This window comes from Helicoverpa zea, chromosome 5 (genome assembly GCF_022581195.2).
Source record: "Helicoverpa zea isolate HzStark_Cry1AcR chromosome 5, ilHelZeax1.1, whole genome shotgun sequence".
Classification (NCBI taxonomy): domain Eukaryota; kingdom Metazoa; phylum Arthropoda; class Insecta; order Lepidoptera; family Noctuidae; genus Helicoverpa; species Helicoverpa zea.
In genome coordinates, this window is record NC_061456.1 from 5,562,894 (window position 1) to 5,577,552 (window position 14,659).

General features: G+C 34.0%; 3 protein-coding genes across 5 annotated transcripts; 2 read left to right on the top strand and 1 right to left on the bottom strand.

The window, feature by feature from the left end:
• The first annotated feature begins 204 nt into the window (after window positions 1–204).
• Window positions 205–1,646, top strand: LOC124630217 (mpv17-like protein 2). Its single transcript, XM_047163983.1, has 4 exons — window positions 205–391; window positions 460–700; window positions 1,091–1,329; window positions 1,404–1,646. The coding sequence occupies exons 2-4, from the start codon at window positions 469–471 to the stop codon at window positions 1,542–1,544; spliced, it is 612 nt and encodes a 203-aa protein (XP_047019939.1). The 5' UTR covers window positions 205–391; window positions 460–468; the 3' UTR covers window positions 1,545–1,646.
• An 823-nt stretch (window positions 1,647–2,469) lies between these two features.
• Window positions 2,470–5,916, bottom strand: LOC124630213 (histone-lysine N-methyltransferase 2C-like). 3 transcript variants are annotated; one of them, XM_047163979.1, is made up of 7 exons: window positions 5,794–5,916; window positions 5,512–5,701; window positions 5,074–5,322; window positions 4,609–4,913; window positions 3,601–4,167; window positions 3,167–3,523; window positions 2,470–2,708 (listed from the first exon to the last, which is right to left on the bottom strand). In XM_047163979.1, exons 3-7 carry the CDS (start codon window positions 5,318–5,320, stop codon window positions 2,562–2,564), a joined length of 1,623 nt encoding a protein of 540 aa, XP_047019935.1. In that variant the 5' UTR covers window positions 5,321–5,322; window positions 5,512–5,701; window positions 5,794–5,916; the 3' UTR covers window positions 2,470–2,561. The 3 variants fall into 3 exon arrangements, with proteins under 3 accessions (XP_047019935.1, XP_047019934.1, XP_047019936.1); XM_047163978.1 differs by having other exon boundaries at window positions 5,512–5,907; XM_047163980.1 differs by lacking the exon at window positions 5,074–5,322 and having other exon boundaries at window positions 5,512–5,906.
• A 5,993-nt stretch (window positions 5,917–11,909) lies between these two features.
• On the top strand, window positions 11,910–14,301 carry LOC124630745 (GTPase Era, mitochondrial). The gene is made up of 5 exons (XM_047164724.1): window positions 11,910–12,264; window positions 12,344–12,468; window positions 12,681–12,855; window positions 13,066–13,269; window positions 13,817–14,301. Exons 1-5 carry the CDS (start codon window positions 12,079–12,081, stop codon window positions 14,195–14,197), a joined length of 1,071 nt encoding a protein of 356 aa, XP_047020680.1. The 5' UTR covers window positions 11,910–12,078; the 3' UTR covers window positions 14,198–14,301.
• Window positions 14,302–14,659: the final 358 nt, after the last annotated feature.

Here is a 14,659-nt window from a genome sequence, read left to right on the forward strand (position 1 = left end):
TTTAATTTTAAGATCTACATTTTATGTTTGACTTTGACTTTATCTTATTTTGCCTTTAAGTTCGCTCTAAATTGCGCGCGTACCGGCAATAATTGTTTGTTTTTGATGTTCCTTTCTGCTGGCTCGGCTCGGCTCCAGTATGAATCTATTCTTCTGGGTTTGAGTCAGACAACAACTGTCAAAAATGTCAACAACGTCAATGGATGGAATTTCCATTCAGGGAATAAGTTCATTCACGTTCACTCATTTTCCGCTTTTCTTTCAGTATTAGGTCATTTTCACGTTTTCAGCGGATGGAGAGCTGATGCAATGAAAGAGATGTGCATTATGCGCGCAGTATTAAATTTAAATTCATACATCCCTCGTGTCTTTTTATGATTATGATTACAAGGTAAACCAGATATTTTTTAAGTGTGAAAATAAATAGAACAAAGTACATTACTTATATTTCTTTTTCAGGTTGTAATAATGTTTTCAGCCCGTCGTGCGTTCATTGGAATAAAACAAGTCACCCCGCTAAAATTTCAAACAAGAAAGGAATCAATATTTCGGCGCGGTGTAACATTTTTTTTTAAGAAAAATTTACTTTTTACGAATAGCATAACTTCTGGAGTATGCATGGTTTTTGGTGATTTGGTGCAGCAGGAATTTGAATACCAATCAAAAGTTTTACCAAACAGATATGACTGGGGAAGAGCAGGTATTTATATTTGAATTGCATATTTTTAAAATAATATATGCTAGATTATCAATTTGAATTTAAATTATCAGTGTTTTATAGTAGGTATCACATAATCCATAGATTCAAGTATATTTAACTTCTGTTATATACAAATAGATATTATTCTATTCTTGCCTATACTTAATTACTTTTAGGCTTGTTGTTTGCAATTATTAATAGTTTCTGCTCGTTGTACATTCTGTAGAAACTACTCCATACATATTACATGTTACATGTAAAAACTTCCTCAATAAATAAAATTGACTATCTAACACTGAAAGAATTGTTCAAATCTCAAGCATTCAAACAAACTCTAGCTTTATAATATTAGAATCTGTAAGATAATAATACAGACTGTTATTTTTTCAGCTAGAATGTTTATTGTGGGGACAGCGATGGGGCCTTTACATCACTACTACTATGTTTACTTAGACAAAATACTACCAAAAGTAGATTTAAAAACAGTATTCATAAAGATCTTCTGGGATCAAGCACTTGCATCACCAGTAACATTAGTAACATTTTACTATGGAATGGGGCTTTTAGAAACAAAAACATGGAAGGAATGTACAGCAGAAATTAAAACGAAATTCTTATTTTCATATTTGGTAAGTAATTTGATTTATTTATGCAGATTTTGATCAATTTTCTTTGTAAAACTAAAAGATTTTTTTTTTTTCAGGGAGATTGTCTCTATTGGCCACCTGTGCAGTTCATAAATTTTTATTTCCTGCCTACACAATATAGAGTTTTTTATATAAATGTAGCAACCATGGTGTTTAACGTGTTTCTGTCATTCATGAAGCATTATGATCAACAATGACCTCAAATGTGACTGTGAAAATATTATGTAAATAGTTTAGTTATGGAATAATATTTAATAAAGAGTATTATATTATTATAATATATCGTAGAACAATTTAAATCTTGTGTTATTATTTATGACTGTGATTTAAAACATTTACTCAAAAAAGGGTCAGCAGCTGTAATCTTTTAAGGAGTTCTCTGAACTGTACTACCTCCCCATTATAAGAATCGCAATGGCAGTCAAACCCATCTCAGTGTTAAGTGTTTGACAATAGCAAAGAGATTTTATAAATCTCTGGCCAAAACAACCAAAATAGGTAAGGCAGTTGGTACCACCATACCACTAAGGAGGTCCTTCGTCTACCAAAATAGTGATCTTCTTTGCAGGTAGTATTGCGTAATTTAATTGATCATACAGGGAATGCCCCATTTGATTCTGGGAACACCAACAGAGATATATTTATTGCTCTTATCTTCAGCTGTTAAAAAAATCTTAGTAAAACAAGCACAGGGAATTTTGGTTTTATCTTATTTCAATATTCATAATTATTATATGACTAGATAACTCCTTATCTGTTTTACATGAGTAGGTATTATTTTGTTTTTATCATGCATACGATGATATTCATCAAAGCTATATCAAGGGTTATTTTCATGCCCAGGCTGAATCACTGTATGTGTGTGATAATGTTCTCTGTGCATTGAAGTAGACATTTCATAAATTCATTAATCTACATATTGAAATTAGATTTTATGGCCCAGATGTGCCAAATAATGCCAGCCCGCTTATGTGTATAACAACCCTAAGGGAATACCTAAAATGTGTGTGATGTCATGAATACCTAAATAAGGGTTGTGATCATACAGCCTGTAGTGCCCACTACTGCAAATATCCGCCACAGGGTTAGGAGCTGACAGAAATCGGAAATATAAAACATCTGTTTTTATTTACCTTTTTTATTAATCTATAACGTACAAGCTAGACTATACATAAAATAAAATCAGTTATTCATATATTACTTGTAGTGAGTTATTAACCCCAACACATAGTCCAATCATCCTTTCTCGTTTGTAATTTGACTATGATACGATATAGTGCCAAGGCTGGCCCTAGAGGCAGCCCCAAACCTTTGACAATATCCGCTCGCCGCGCCATGCTCAATGCTTGACCGTCAAATTCCTGAAAGTGGGAAAATAATTAGTAGCTATATTATACTACTAGCACATGCCAGGATCCATTAACTAAGTCTTATTAGAACTATTTACAGACAGCATTACTTTATCAATACCAATTCCGCCTTAAAGCTTATGAATGGTTCATCATCATCATCATCATCATCTCAGCCATAGGACGTCCACTGCTGAACATAGGCCTCCCCCTTTGATCTCCACAGATACCTGTTGGAAGCGACCTGCACCTTATGAATGGTTATTATCAAATAATAGACCCTTAACAGTTGCTCTGATACAAAAAACAATATTTGCCAAAATTGGGAAATTCGATTCTTCCTAATTTCCTATTATGCTATGATATTCGCGTCACCATCTTTATCACCGTACCATTTTTAAAATCGGTCAGGGCATTACGTCTAAACAGCGCCACAAAGGTACCACCCACAAAATAAGTGTTTTTTTTACCTGTTCCTTAAGAATTGGAGCAGCTTCGGGCAAGTATTTTGAAAAATATTCAAATGCATCATCCGTTGTCCAATTCGTTATGTCTGGGATACTTGGATCAATCGGCAAGTCTTCAACCAATTTTGAAGGTGCTCTGTCAAGTTCATGTGGTTTCAGGAATGGATCAACAGTAGGGGAATTTTGTGCATTGTACTCCATACTTCTGCGAATTGCAGGTGACCCAACTACCGTTGGACGAGATTCTAAGCAATTGTTGCACTCCCATTGATCCCAAGCTTTCAGTCTCTCCGGAATGCGTGGATTATGACAGAGAGCATGATAAGCATCAGAACAAATACTGCAAACTGTTAAAATGCCCTGCAACAAAAACACAACTTAATAATGTGTTTACCATTATTTGAAATTCATTTTTAAAACAACAATTAAAAACTTACAGCATCATTAGTCTCACAGCAGACTACACAAGTTTTACAATGAGGGCACTGCCAGGTATTATCAGGTCTAGGTTTTAAAATGCCAGATCCTGATTGAAGACAGCTCAAATGAGCTTTATTGTTACAGTCTCGACATTCAACAAGTCTGTCATTAGAACCCCGTGGTTTCTGTACAAGACAAACAGAACAGACTCCAGATGTCTCATGTGGTAATGACTCTTCCTGTTCCATTTCATCACCACTTCCGTCTAGAGACACTTGGCTTTCTGACAATTGGGGTCCTTCCATGTCTGATTTTTGAAGTCCAGCAGAAATAAGTCTCTTTTTGATTGTACTTTTATTGAGTGAACCCACAGGGCGACCTCTCTTGCGTTTGCTTGGTACATTGTTATCAGATGGATCAAACACCTTTTTAGCCATCTTACGTCTTTCGCCAACACGTACACCTGCATTTCGAGAAGTGCTACTGCTAAGACCATTGCTGGATGAGGCACCACCTCGCTTTTTAGGCCTTCCTCGCATTCTTTGAGGTGAAGACCTGCATGAAGAATTAGCTGAAGAAGTCATCTGGAAATCAACAAAAATATCAAGTTTAAATCATAAACTGTGAACTTTCAATAGCAAAAAATTACTGTCATATAAATGTCACATTTTAAAAAAGATTTTTTAATTATAAATTCTTTTTGGACCAAAAAGTTACAAGCAAAAAGAAGGTTGTTTATAAATCCAAATATTAAAGGTGCAACAGATTAATTTTAATGTCTTTTTTGGTACTAAGAAAATACCATCTATACTAATATTATAAAGCTGAAGAGTTTGTTTGTTTGAACGCGCTAATCTCTCTCAGGAACTACTGGTCCGATTTGAAAATTTCTTTCAGTGTTAGATAGCCCATTTATCGAGGAAGGCTATAGGCTACTTTTTATCCCGGTACGGGAAGTAGTTCCCACGGGATGCGGGTGAAACCGCTGGCAGAAGCTAGTACATAATATAGCAACATAATCTCACCTTTGTATTGTTGTAATCAGCATTGTAATCAAATTTGAAACTATCAGAACTATCACCATCGTGATCAGCAGGACCCAATGCCAGGTTACCATTCTGTAATTTTACCAAACTCCCTGATGACAGCTCCTTGTTCACAATAGTTTCTAGTTGCTTCTTTGAATATTTAGACCCTTGTGACGCAGCTGCTGACACAAGATCATCAAAAGCAATACCATTTTCTAAATAGCTTTGATCCTGATAAATTAGTGTGGCTATTGCAGAAGTTATAACCCTTCGCTCACTCGATGCAATTGATGAAGACATTTCTAAAAACAATAGAAATCATATGTGAATATTTAGATTAAAAATTCAAATTTTATGCTTTTGGCAATGGCCAGAAGTGAATAGACACTTCATGGGATTTCCTCATAGGAAAGTATGAGAACAATAATTTACAAGCTGAATACTCATGCAAGTTCAACTCACTGTGGTTTTGGTTTGATTTTTTTCGCCACTTAGCAGCGTTTCTATAGCTTACATTATCTTTATAATCAACTTTAAAAATACTTTTCTCCTTCAAGCAACGTTTAAGATCTGCTTTAGTATCTTTGGGTACAACTTTGAAACACTTAAGCATAAAGTTGCAAATCCTATTTATATCGGGGCGCGATTTACGTGAACGCAAGTGATCTATAGCAGCCAATATTTGAGTTTTATACTTTATCTCTGACATTTCTGGAAAATAAAAATAAAATAAGTAGTAAGGAAAAGTGAGATGCGAGACATGTAAGAAATAAAGTAAAAGAAAAATATAATTAGAGGGCCATGTAACAAAAAACATAAAAACAAGTTAATTATATTCAAATCGTGCAATAAAGGGGTATAAAAATACTTTCTAGAGACATATTTATTTGAAAAGTTTACCTGATCAAAATCATGCCGGCGATTTTCGAAGCAAGCATGCAATGTATTCTTAAATCAACATTTATACTTAGTTCAGCCACTCATCATCGGCTATATTTTATTAGATTTTCGTTACAAGTTGATTGAATGATTATTATAAGTACCGTATCCATATTTTTTTATTTACAACGTTATCCACCTGCACCACTGACTGTTAAATAAATTATACAAAATTTTAATATCGTTGATAGAGACAGAATCGCAATGAGCTATTTACTTAATAATTAATATAATTTTAATTACACAAAAAATTAAGTTTATGCGTAAAGTTGAAGTTGACTTGGTTCTCTCTCTTTCACAAACACCCGAAATTCAACAAGCGAATAAGCCATAAGCAAAAGGCTAAAAATGGAACTAAAATTCATTTTTTTTTTTTTTTTTTAATTTATTCTTGGCCATAGATACAAGTCTTTCAGCCGAAAACATGGATAATTTTTAAAATATTTCTAAATTACAAAGAAAAAATAATCTTATACCTACTTATTTGCAATACAATACTCTTAACTTAACACATTTTTATATTTTTTCTACCGTGTTACATATATATTTATACAATGTCTTATAAAACTTCTTGTTGGCAAGTAGTTCCTGAACTTGGCGGGGAACACTTTGTTGAATTTCTTCACATTCACATAATTCAGTTACTAAAATTAAACGTTGGATATTAAAATTTGCACATTTCAGAACAATATGATCCAGATCAGCAACATCAGCATCACAGTATTTACATCGGCTATCGTTATATACATTTATTCTGTTCAAGTGAGCTGGCGTTAAGCAGTGTCCTAATCGCATGCGTGTTATAGTTGTTATAAATCTTCTATTAATATATTCACAATTATTAAACCATGGTTTTCTTCGTAATTCTTTTTGGATATCTGCATACCACTTGCCTTTATTTTCTAGGGTTAGTGTCCAGTAGTCATTCCACAATTTACGGTTGATCTCTTTGATGTGGCTGTGGTAATCTGAAAATGGAACCTTCACAAGCTCTGTCTGGTCATCATAATGTTCCCAATGTGTTGCAGCGTCAGCAATTTCATTTCCGGTTATGCCACTGTGCGAAGGCACCCATACGAACTCTACATTAATAAACTTATCCAGTAACTGTTTGGTCTTAACTCTAATTGCATATAATATATAATTAAGCTTAAAAGACATATTTACATTGTTTAAAGCAGATAGTACACTCTTAGAATCCGAAACTATGAGAATTGTATGTACATTATTTACAGAAATTGCATGTTGTAATGCACAATAAATAGCATAGCTTTCTGCAGTGAAAACGCTACATGCTGCATTTAATTTTATACATTTAGTAAAGTCCAGTTGTGGATCATAAAATGCTGCTCTTACATTATGATCTGTTTTAGAGCCATCTGTGTATATAATATAATTATCTGGTTTATTATCAATAAACATTGAGAAATCAAATTTATTGTGCACTACATCTAAATGAACTGTAAAATTGTTAATTAAACTAGGAAAAGGAATTTTATACATAGGCCAAATATCATGAACAGCAATATCTTTTGAATTCTTATTTACATAGTAAAATATTGTTGTAATTCCAGGTAGACTTCCACCTATCAAGGAAGAAGCAGAAATATTACATGAAATTGACTGAGAGACCCTGTGATCTACTACCAGTTTCTTATGTAAATGACTATTTGATGAAATGATCTTCAAGAAAAATCTCTCAGCCAACATCAACCTACGTAACATCAAGGGTGGTATGCATGTCTCAACTTCCAATGAGTTAATTGGTGTGGAACGCATGGCTCCACAAATAAGTCTCAGTCCCATATTTTGGATTACATCCAATTTTCTTAGTAAGGTGGTACTGGCATTCATATAAGCTAAACTGCTGTAATCAAAATGACTTCTTACTATACTTTTGTATAACATACTCATAACTTTGGGGTCAGATCCCCAAAAACTACCTGCTAAATAGCGCAATATGTTTATGCCATTCAGTGCTTTGCTGCATATATGTTTGATATGATCATCAAACTTTAATTGATCATCAATAATAATCCCTAGGAATTTATGTTGTTTAACAATAGGAATTTCTACATTGTTGTACAAAATTTTCACATTAAAATTTGTGTTTCGATTTTTACTAACAATTAGAACTGAACTTTTTCCAGGACTTATTTCTAACTTAAGTTTATTGTGGTAATAGTAATACAATTGATTCAAAGCAGTATTTATTTTGACCTTAGCTATTTCTATATTTTGATGTATGCTATACAAAAGTAAGTCATCTGCAAATTGTAATATTTTAACATCTGGTACATTTACAAATTTTAATATTTCAGACGTGTATAAATTATAAAGTAAAGGAGACAGAGTGGCTCCTTGCATTGTGCCCTTATTAACAGTCTTAGGGCCATGTAATTTATTGTTGTATTTTACAAACACAGTTCTATTGTTCAAAAAGTTGTAAAGCCATTTAAGTATATGACCTGGGATACCAATATCATGGGATATTTGAATAAGTTCCTCTATATTTACATTGTCAAAAGCCCCTTTTATGTCTAAAAATACACAAATTGCATTGGAGTGACTTAATTTAACCTGACCTATATCTGATAATAAAGAAACAAAGCTTTCAGAGCAACTTTTACCTTTTCTGAAGCCAAACTGAATAGAAGGGATTAAATTTTGTGATTCAACAAAATAATCTAGTCTTGTCTTTAACATATTTTCAAAAAGCTTACCTAAACAAGATGATAAAGAAATAGGTCTATAAGAAGATGCATCGTTTAAAGGCTTATTCGGTTTTAAAATTGGAATGACACATTGTGTCTTCCAAGGCTCTGGTATAGTTAATTCAAGCCATAATTTATTATAAATATTAAGTAACGTAGTCTGTGCATTTAAATGTAACTGTTTGATTAAAATATAAGGTATATCATCCAATCCGGGTGTAGTATCTCTCCTAGACTTTAAAGATGTTTGTAATTCCTCCATAGTAAAATTGTTCTTGAGAAAAATATTTAAACTGTTATCTGTAGCATGTTTAAACAAATATTCAAGCCTACTCTCATCTGTTTCAGTAGAATCTGCTAAGTTATTTAAAAAACTGGGAACCCACTCATCATTAAAGTTTCGATTTCGATCAGTACCTATTTTTTTAAATCTTTTGATGTATCCCCATATTCTAGACACTGGTGTTAACCTATTAAAGCTACTGCATAAATTGTGCCAAGAAGAATTTCTTTCCTCCTGCAAAATTCTCTTTTTATTTGCATCTAACTTCTTGTACATAATCCAATTTTCTATATTTGGGTTAGAAAAATAATATTTTAGTGCATCTTTTGATTTTTCTACAGCTTCACTACATTTTTTATTCCACCATGGTACTGGCTTTCGTATAACTGTATTTGAAGCTAATTTTCGTTTCGGAATAGTTTTATCCTTTAAATCATGTAAAGTTTCTACAAACTTATTATATGAGTTGATAGGGGAATCTTTAATTAAATCAATATGAGAGAAACAAGTCTCTGATAAACTGTTATATTTGGACCAATCTGCTTTACTGTAAATATATTTTTCTTGGTCCACAGGAGGAGACACGTCATATGCTGATGGTTTGATGTTAACGTCAAGCAATGTTGGAAGATGATAGCTACCCATAGGGTCATCATGAACATACCAGTTACATAAATGAGCGATTGAAGAGCTAACAAGGGCAAGATCTATAGCTGAGGCTTGTCTATTGGGATAAGGAACAGTTGTCGGTGATCCATCATTTAAAATACATAAGTCAAATTCATCAATAATATTAAGCAAACATCTACCTCTATTGTTATCACTCTGGCATCCAAAAGCTATGTTATGAGCATTAAAATCACCCATGATAATACAAGGTTTGGGTATATTATTGATTAGTTCCCTTAACTTTACTAAATCGAATCTGATACTTGGTGGACTATATACACAAAGTATTGCCATAGACCCATATTGTGTTTCAATAGTAATACATACATTTTGTATAGATTCTGAGAAGTGTGTGTGAATGACTTGGTACTTTAAACGATGACTAACCAAAATAGCTACTCCGTTATGGGAATTCTGTGAATTTTTGTGAATTAAATTATATGAGGGAAAGTGGGGAATTATGGAAGTAGATTTGAACCACGTTTCGTTAAGTAGACAGACATCTATATTTTTTTCAATAAGTAAATTTTGTAAAAGGCTCTTTTTACTCTGCAAACTTTGTATATTGTACTGTAAAATATGAATGTAATTATCCATAAATTAAATTAAATTAGATAAAAATATTTCTTTTATTCTCTTATGTGTGAGAGGCCCATCAGAGTCACTCTTATTTCCTAAGGCTACCAACGATTTTACAATTGCGTTTATAATTATATCATTATTTGCTATTTTGTTCATATCCAGGGCGTCATTTACTTTCGGTTTATCTGCGACTTTAGGTAAAGAAGGGAATGACTTATTAGTAAAGGTAGGGGGTGTGTTCACAACAGTGGCATATGATTGCTGCATTTGCTGTCTAAGGTATTTGGCTTTTCTTTCTTCTATTTTTTGTTTTTTAATGGGACATTCTCGAGAAATGGCAAGGTGATTACCTGAACAGTTTATGCATACAACTTCTTCGACGTCACAATCTCGGTAGGAGTGGCGACCAGCACACGAAGAGCAGTGCTGTTCACCTCTGCAGACTTTTGCTGAGTGGTTAAATTTTAGGCATTTGTAACATTGTAGTAATGGTGGTATATAAGTTTTAACTTCATATCTGAACAGTTTAATATAGGCATACTGTGGTAGAGTTGTAGAGGCGAAAGTTACTGAAATGGTGCTTAGAGGCACGAGTTTACCTTCTACTTTCCTCATAAATCTTTTGATAGATACGACTTCGGCGTCGCACACCATACTTTTGTAAATTTCTTCGTTGGATAAGTCCTTCGGTACATACCTCAACACACCAACTCTTTCAGTGAGGTTTGATGGGATAAATGCTTTCATCTTATGTATCCATAAAAAGTCCTCCATTTTCAGGAAATTATTTGCTGCTGCAGCTTTTCGAAATGTGATTCCTATTTTATGCGCATTAATTCTATGAACCCCTATAACATCTTTCACCTGATCTGTGATCAAGTTGGTGAGTGTTATGGGGTTCTTGTTCCCTAACTTTTCATCTTCTGTGGATTGTACGTAAACTGTGAACTCGGTGTTATTGTTTTCTATGAATAAACGCTTATAGTTAGGCTTCGTAAATAGTTTATACTTATGCGAATCGGCATTCCCGCCTGAAGTGTGTATTCTTCTTCGCTTTTCTCCGGGTTCCGGCGGCGGTTCTTCACCGCCACTATGCACACTCATTCTTGGTTGTTTTAACTACTTACTATGCTGACTTTTAAGGTATTTTATCAATAGTTTTTTATTAATTCAGAAACTTATAAAACAAATTTGCCGCCTTGTTTGACTTCCCGCCAAAAAGTCTAAAATTCATTATTTTTTTTGGGGATACCAGTAAATGGAAATTGGTGAACCAAAAACCAATATTAGGTTACTGAAGAGGAAAAGATCAGTAAAGCTAAATTACGCAATATTAAGAATTTTGCAAAGTTATTGTAGTCCTAATACAAAAGATTTCGTTATGACAATTTTATTTTTTTAATTTCGTGCCATTTAAATGATCGTTCGATCTTTCTTGATTAAAATATTTTTTTTGCGACTACTTTTGCACGTATTCATTTTACATCAACGATGATGATGATGTCCTATTCTCTATTATATGATGATGGTGGCTATTATCATGTAAGGAGATTAGCGCAGGACATATTATAGTGCACAAGCATTTGCGCAGACACAAGTGTACCTATTCTCTACATATTCCTCCATGCTCATAGCCCGATGGGACGGTAAGCCGACAACAGGACTGGAAGGAGACCAGGCGCAGGACCGACATGTACGTGCTCTCCGATGCACGGGTGTATCAATCACCAGCTTTCAGGCTCCGGGCTGGTTTGTGAAAGTTTCTAAAACCCACAAAGCGATTTCGGCCCGACTCGGGAATCGAACCCGGGACCTTGTGTTCAGCAGTTGCGCTAGCGACAGCTAGACCAAGGAGGCTGTTATAGTTATAGGGACCGCCTTAACTTAGCTGTCCGTCCGTTCATCTATCTCCAGAATGTATCCTAAAACATTACTAACAGAACACACAAAATATTGACAAATCAGATGTTCGAGCTTAGGGGTTGAAAAATTGAAATCATAAAGCTGAGTATGATTCGGTGATTCTTTCCCTACCATTTCCCTACATCCACGAGTCCCTCCTCCAAAAGAAAAGAGTTTACCCTTGTCAAGTTGTCAGTTGTCAGGACTGGTTAGCTTGTCACTGTCACTATCACGTTTGGAATTTGGATTTATTTTGCAAGTTTGTGGATGGAATGGAAAACTCGGCACCATAATTTCCATGGGTTGGAAATGTTCGAATAAACACAATTTTTCTAAACTAAGTTTGTGAAGTTATATTTCAATATAATTTTCTTTAAAATGACGACGTTTGTTCTGTCTGCCTTGCGCCTAACACACAGAAAACATACTTTCAAAGCCTTATTTTATTCTACACAACCTGAACGTGCAAATGAAAGAAATCTGGGCAAAATTGTAAATGTAGCTATAATTGGTGCCCCGAATTCTGGGAAGAGTACATTGATTAATAAAGTCACAGAAAGAAAGGTATGGTTTTCACTGATCATAACCTAAACAAACGTATGGAAACCTTTACCGTAGCCAATAAATCAATTTCGTATTTCAGATTTGTGCAGCTTCCAATAAAGTACATACAACAACGAAGTTAGTGAGAGCTATGTGCTTCTATAATGACACACAGATTGTATTCTTAGACACTCCTGGAGTTGTTACTGAAAGGGAACAAAAGAAGTAAGTTGTAAAATTCCTTGTGGCAATCCGACTATTGGTGGTTTCAGTATCAAGGCTACTTTCCAAATCATGGGAACCTTAGGCTAATATGGCATTTGAGTTGATGATGCTTATGCCTAAAATGATTGATCTTTCATTTAAATTATTTGTTTATATTTATTTCTTTGGGCTTACCCGAAACATGTCAAGTAATGTTAACTTTATGATTCCAGATACAATTTACCTGAATCCATGATTAAAGCTTGTCACAAGAGTTTGAGGTGTGCAGATGTTGTTGGCGTGGTACATGATGTCTCTAACAAATACACAAAGGATTATCTTCACTCAGACGTCATCAATATGTTGAATTTTATTGCTGAAACACCAAGTTTTTTAATAATAAACAAAGTAAGTTGAGGTTGCTTGTATTACCGTGGCCTCTCCTATGTTCTGTGGGAACTACTACTAACCTATGTTCTCAGGGTTAGCTTACCAAGAGAAAAAGTAATTTTCAAATTGGTCAAGTAGTTTTGGAGCCCTTAGAATACAAATAAACAGAAATATATATATATATATATATATATATCCCTCTTTATTATAATTTTTTTTTGTCAACAGATTGATAAATTTAAATCCAAAGCACAGTTGCTATCTACAATAAGTAGTCTGACTAATGGATTCATAGCTGGAAACCCCATCCCTGGAAGTGGCAAAAGTAAATCTAAAGATAAAGGAGAAAAGAAACCTGAGAAGGGATACAGTAAATTCTCTGATGTTTTTCTCATATCAGCTCTAAATGGTGATGGAGTTCAAGACATTAAGGTAAATATAGGTCTAGTGACTATATTGACGACAAGGATGTATGGCGTTAGTCCTACATTGCACGAGTGGCTTCCCTGGCGACTAGCAGGCTGTCTAGGGATATCTCTGTTCTCATTAATGTTCTTGCTCTTATCATGTTGTTATTATTATTATTTCTTTTTTCTTTTGCCAAAACTTCTTAAAATAGTTTGTATAATAATATTGTCTTATAACTTCCTAGTTCAACTTGCATTGTATAACTTTCTCAGAGTCAACCCAAAAAATATTGTAAGCATTCCTTTTTCACGTTATTATCGTATGTATCAATACATACAAATTGTAACTTATGTTTTTAAAAAGAGTAACCATGGAGTTTCTTGCCCGTTCTTCTCCATAGGTAGCTACTTTTGGAATGGGCAACTAGAATCAAACTTATTTATAATTTTGACGTTCATAAGTGCTCGTAAAGGCCTACATGAAATAAATGATTTGATTTGACTTCAATTCCCTGATTTACTAGGAATTACCTAGTTATTGATTAAAAATGATTATTATTTTTCATTTTCAGAATTACCTAGTAAGCAATGCAAAAACTGCCAACTTCCAATATTCTCCTAGTCAATGGACTGACCAGAGACCAGAGTCTCTCATAGAAGAAGCTGTTAGGGCGAAGTTCCTAGACTTTTTGGCACAAGAGATTCCATATAAACTGAATGTACAGTTGGAATATTACGAAGAGATTGAGGAACAAGACAAGATTTTGTGTTCAGTGGCTGTGGAGTGCCCCAATGAGAGATTAGTCAGGTTAATAGCGGGTGCCGGAGGGGGGAGGCTACAGCAAATCAAGACACATATCCGAAATGATCTAGTAGACTTATTCAAGAAAACAGTAGTATTATCCCTTAGTTTAAAAATAAAAAGCAAAAATGAAGCAGCAATTGTGAATTAAGAGCCAGTTGTTATTAAATGTGTAAATATGCCTCATTATGTATAGTATGTTTTATACTGTTAGTTACTCACAGAGTAAGTTAATAAAAAATGAAATGTATTGACCATTGTTGTTTTTGTCAAGATCTTCCTTGTTTCATAATAAGCAGAGTTTAGGGTATTTTCTTTAGACTTCATTTAGTAGTGGAGATTTTTGACCAGCTTTAGTAGAATCTTAAAAAATAGATGAATAGTCTCCCTAATCAGTGGTGGTCCGCTGTAGAAGGATGCGCATATAGAAGAGACTTACTGTATTGAAGTCCAAATCGGGGTAGGTAGGCCGCTTAGAATAGTGCAACACTTTTTTTGTAACTACAAGATTTCAGGACTACGACTTCCTATGAACTTTCGAATTGCATAAATAAATTACTAGGTACGCAATTCGTCCTTGCTTCAATACTATTTAAAATAGACCACATTCATA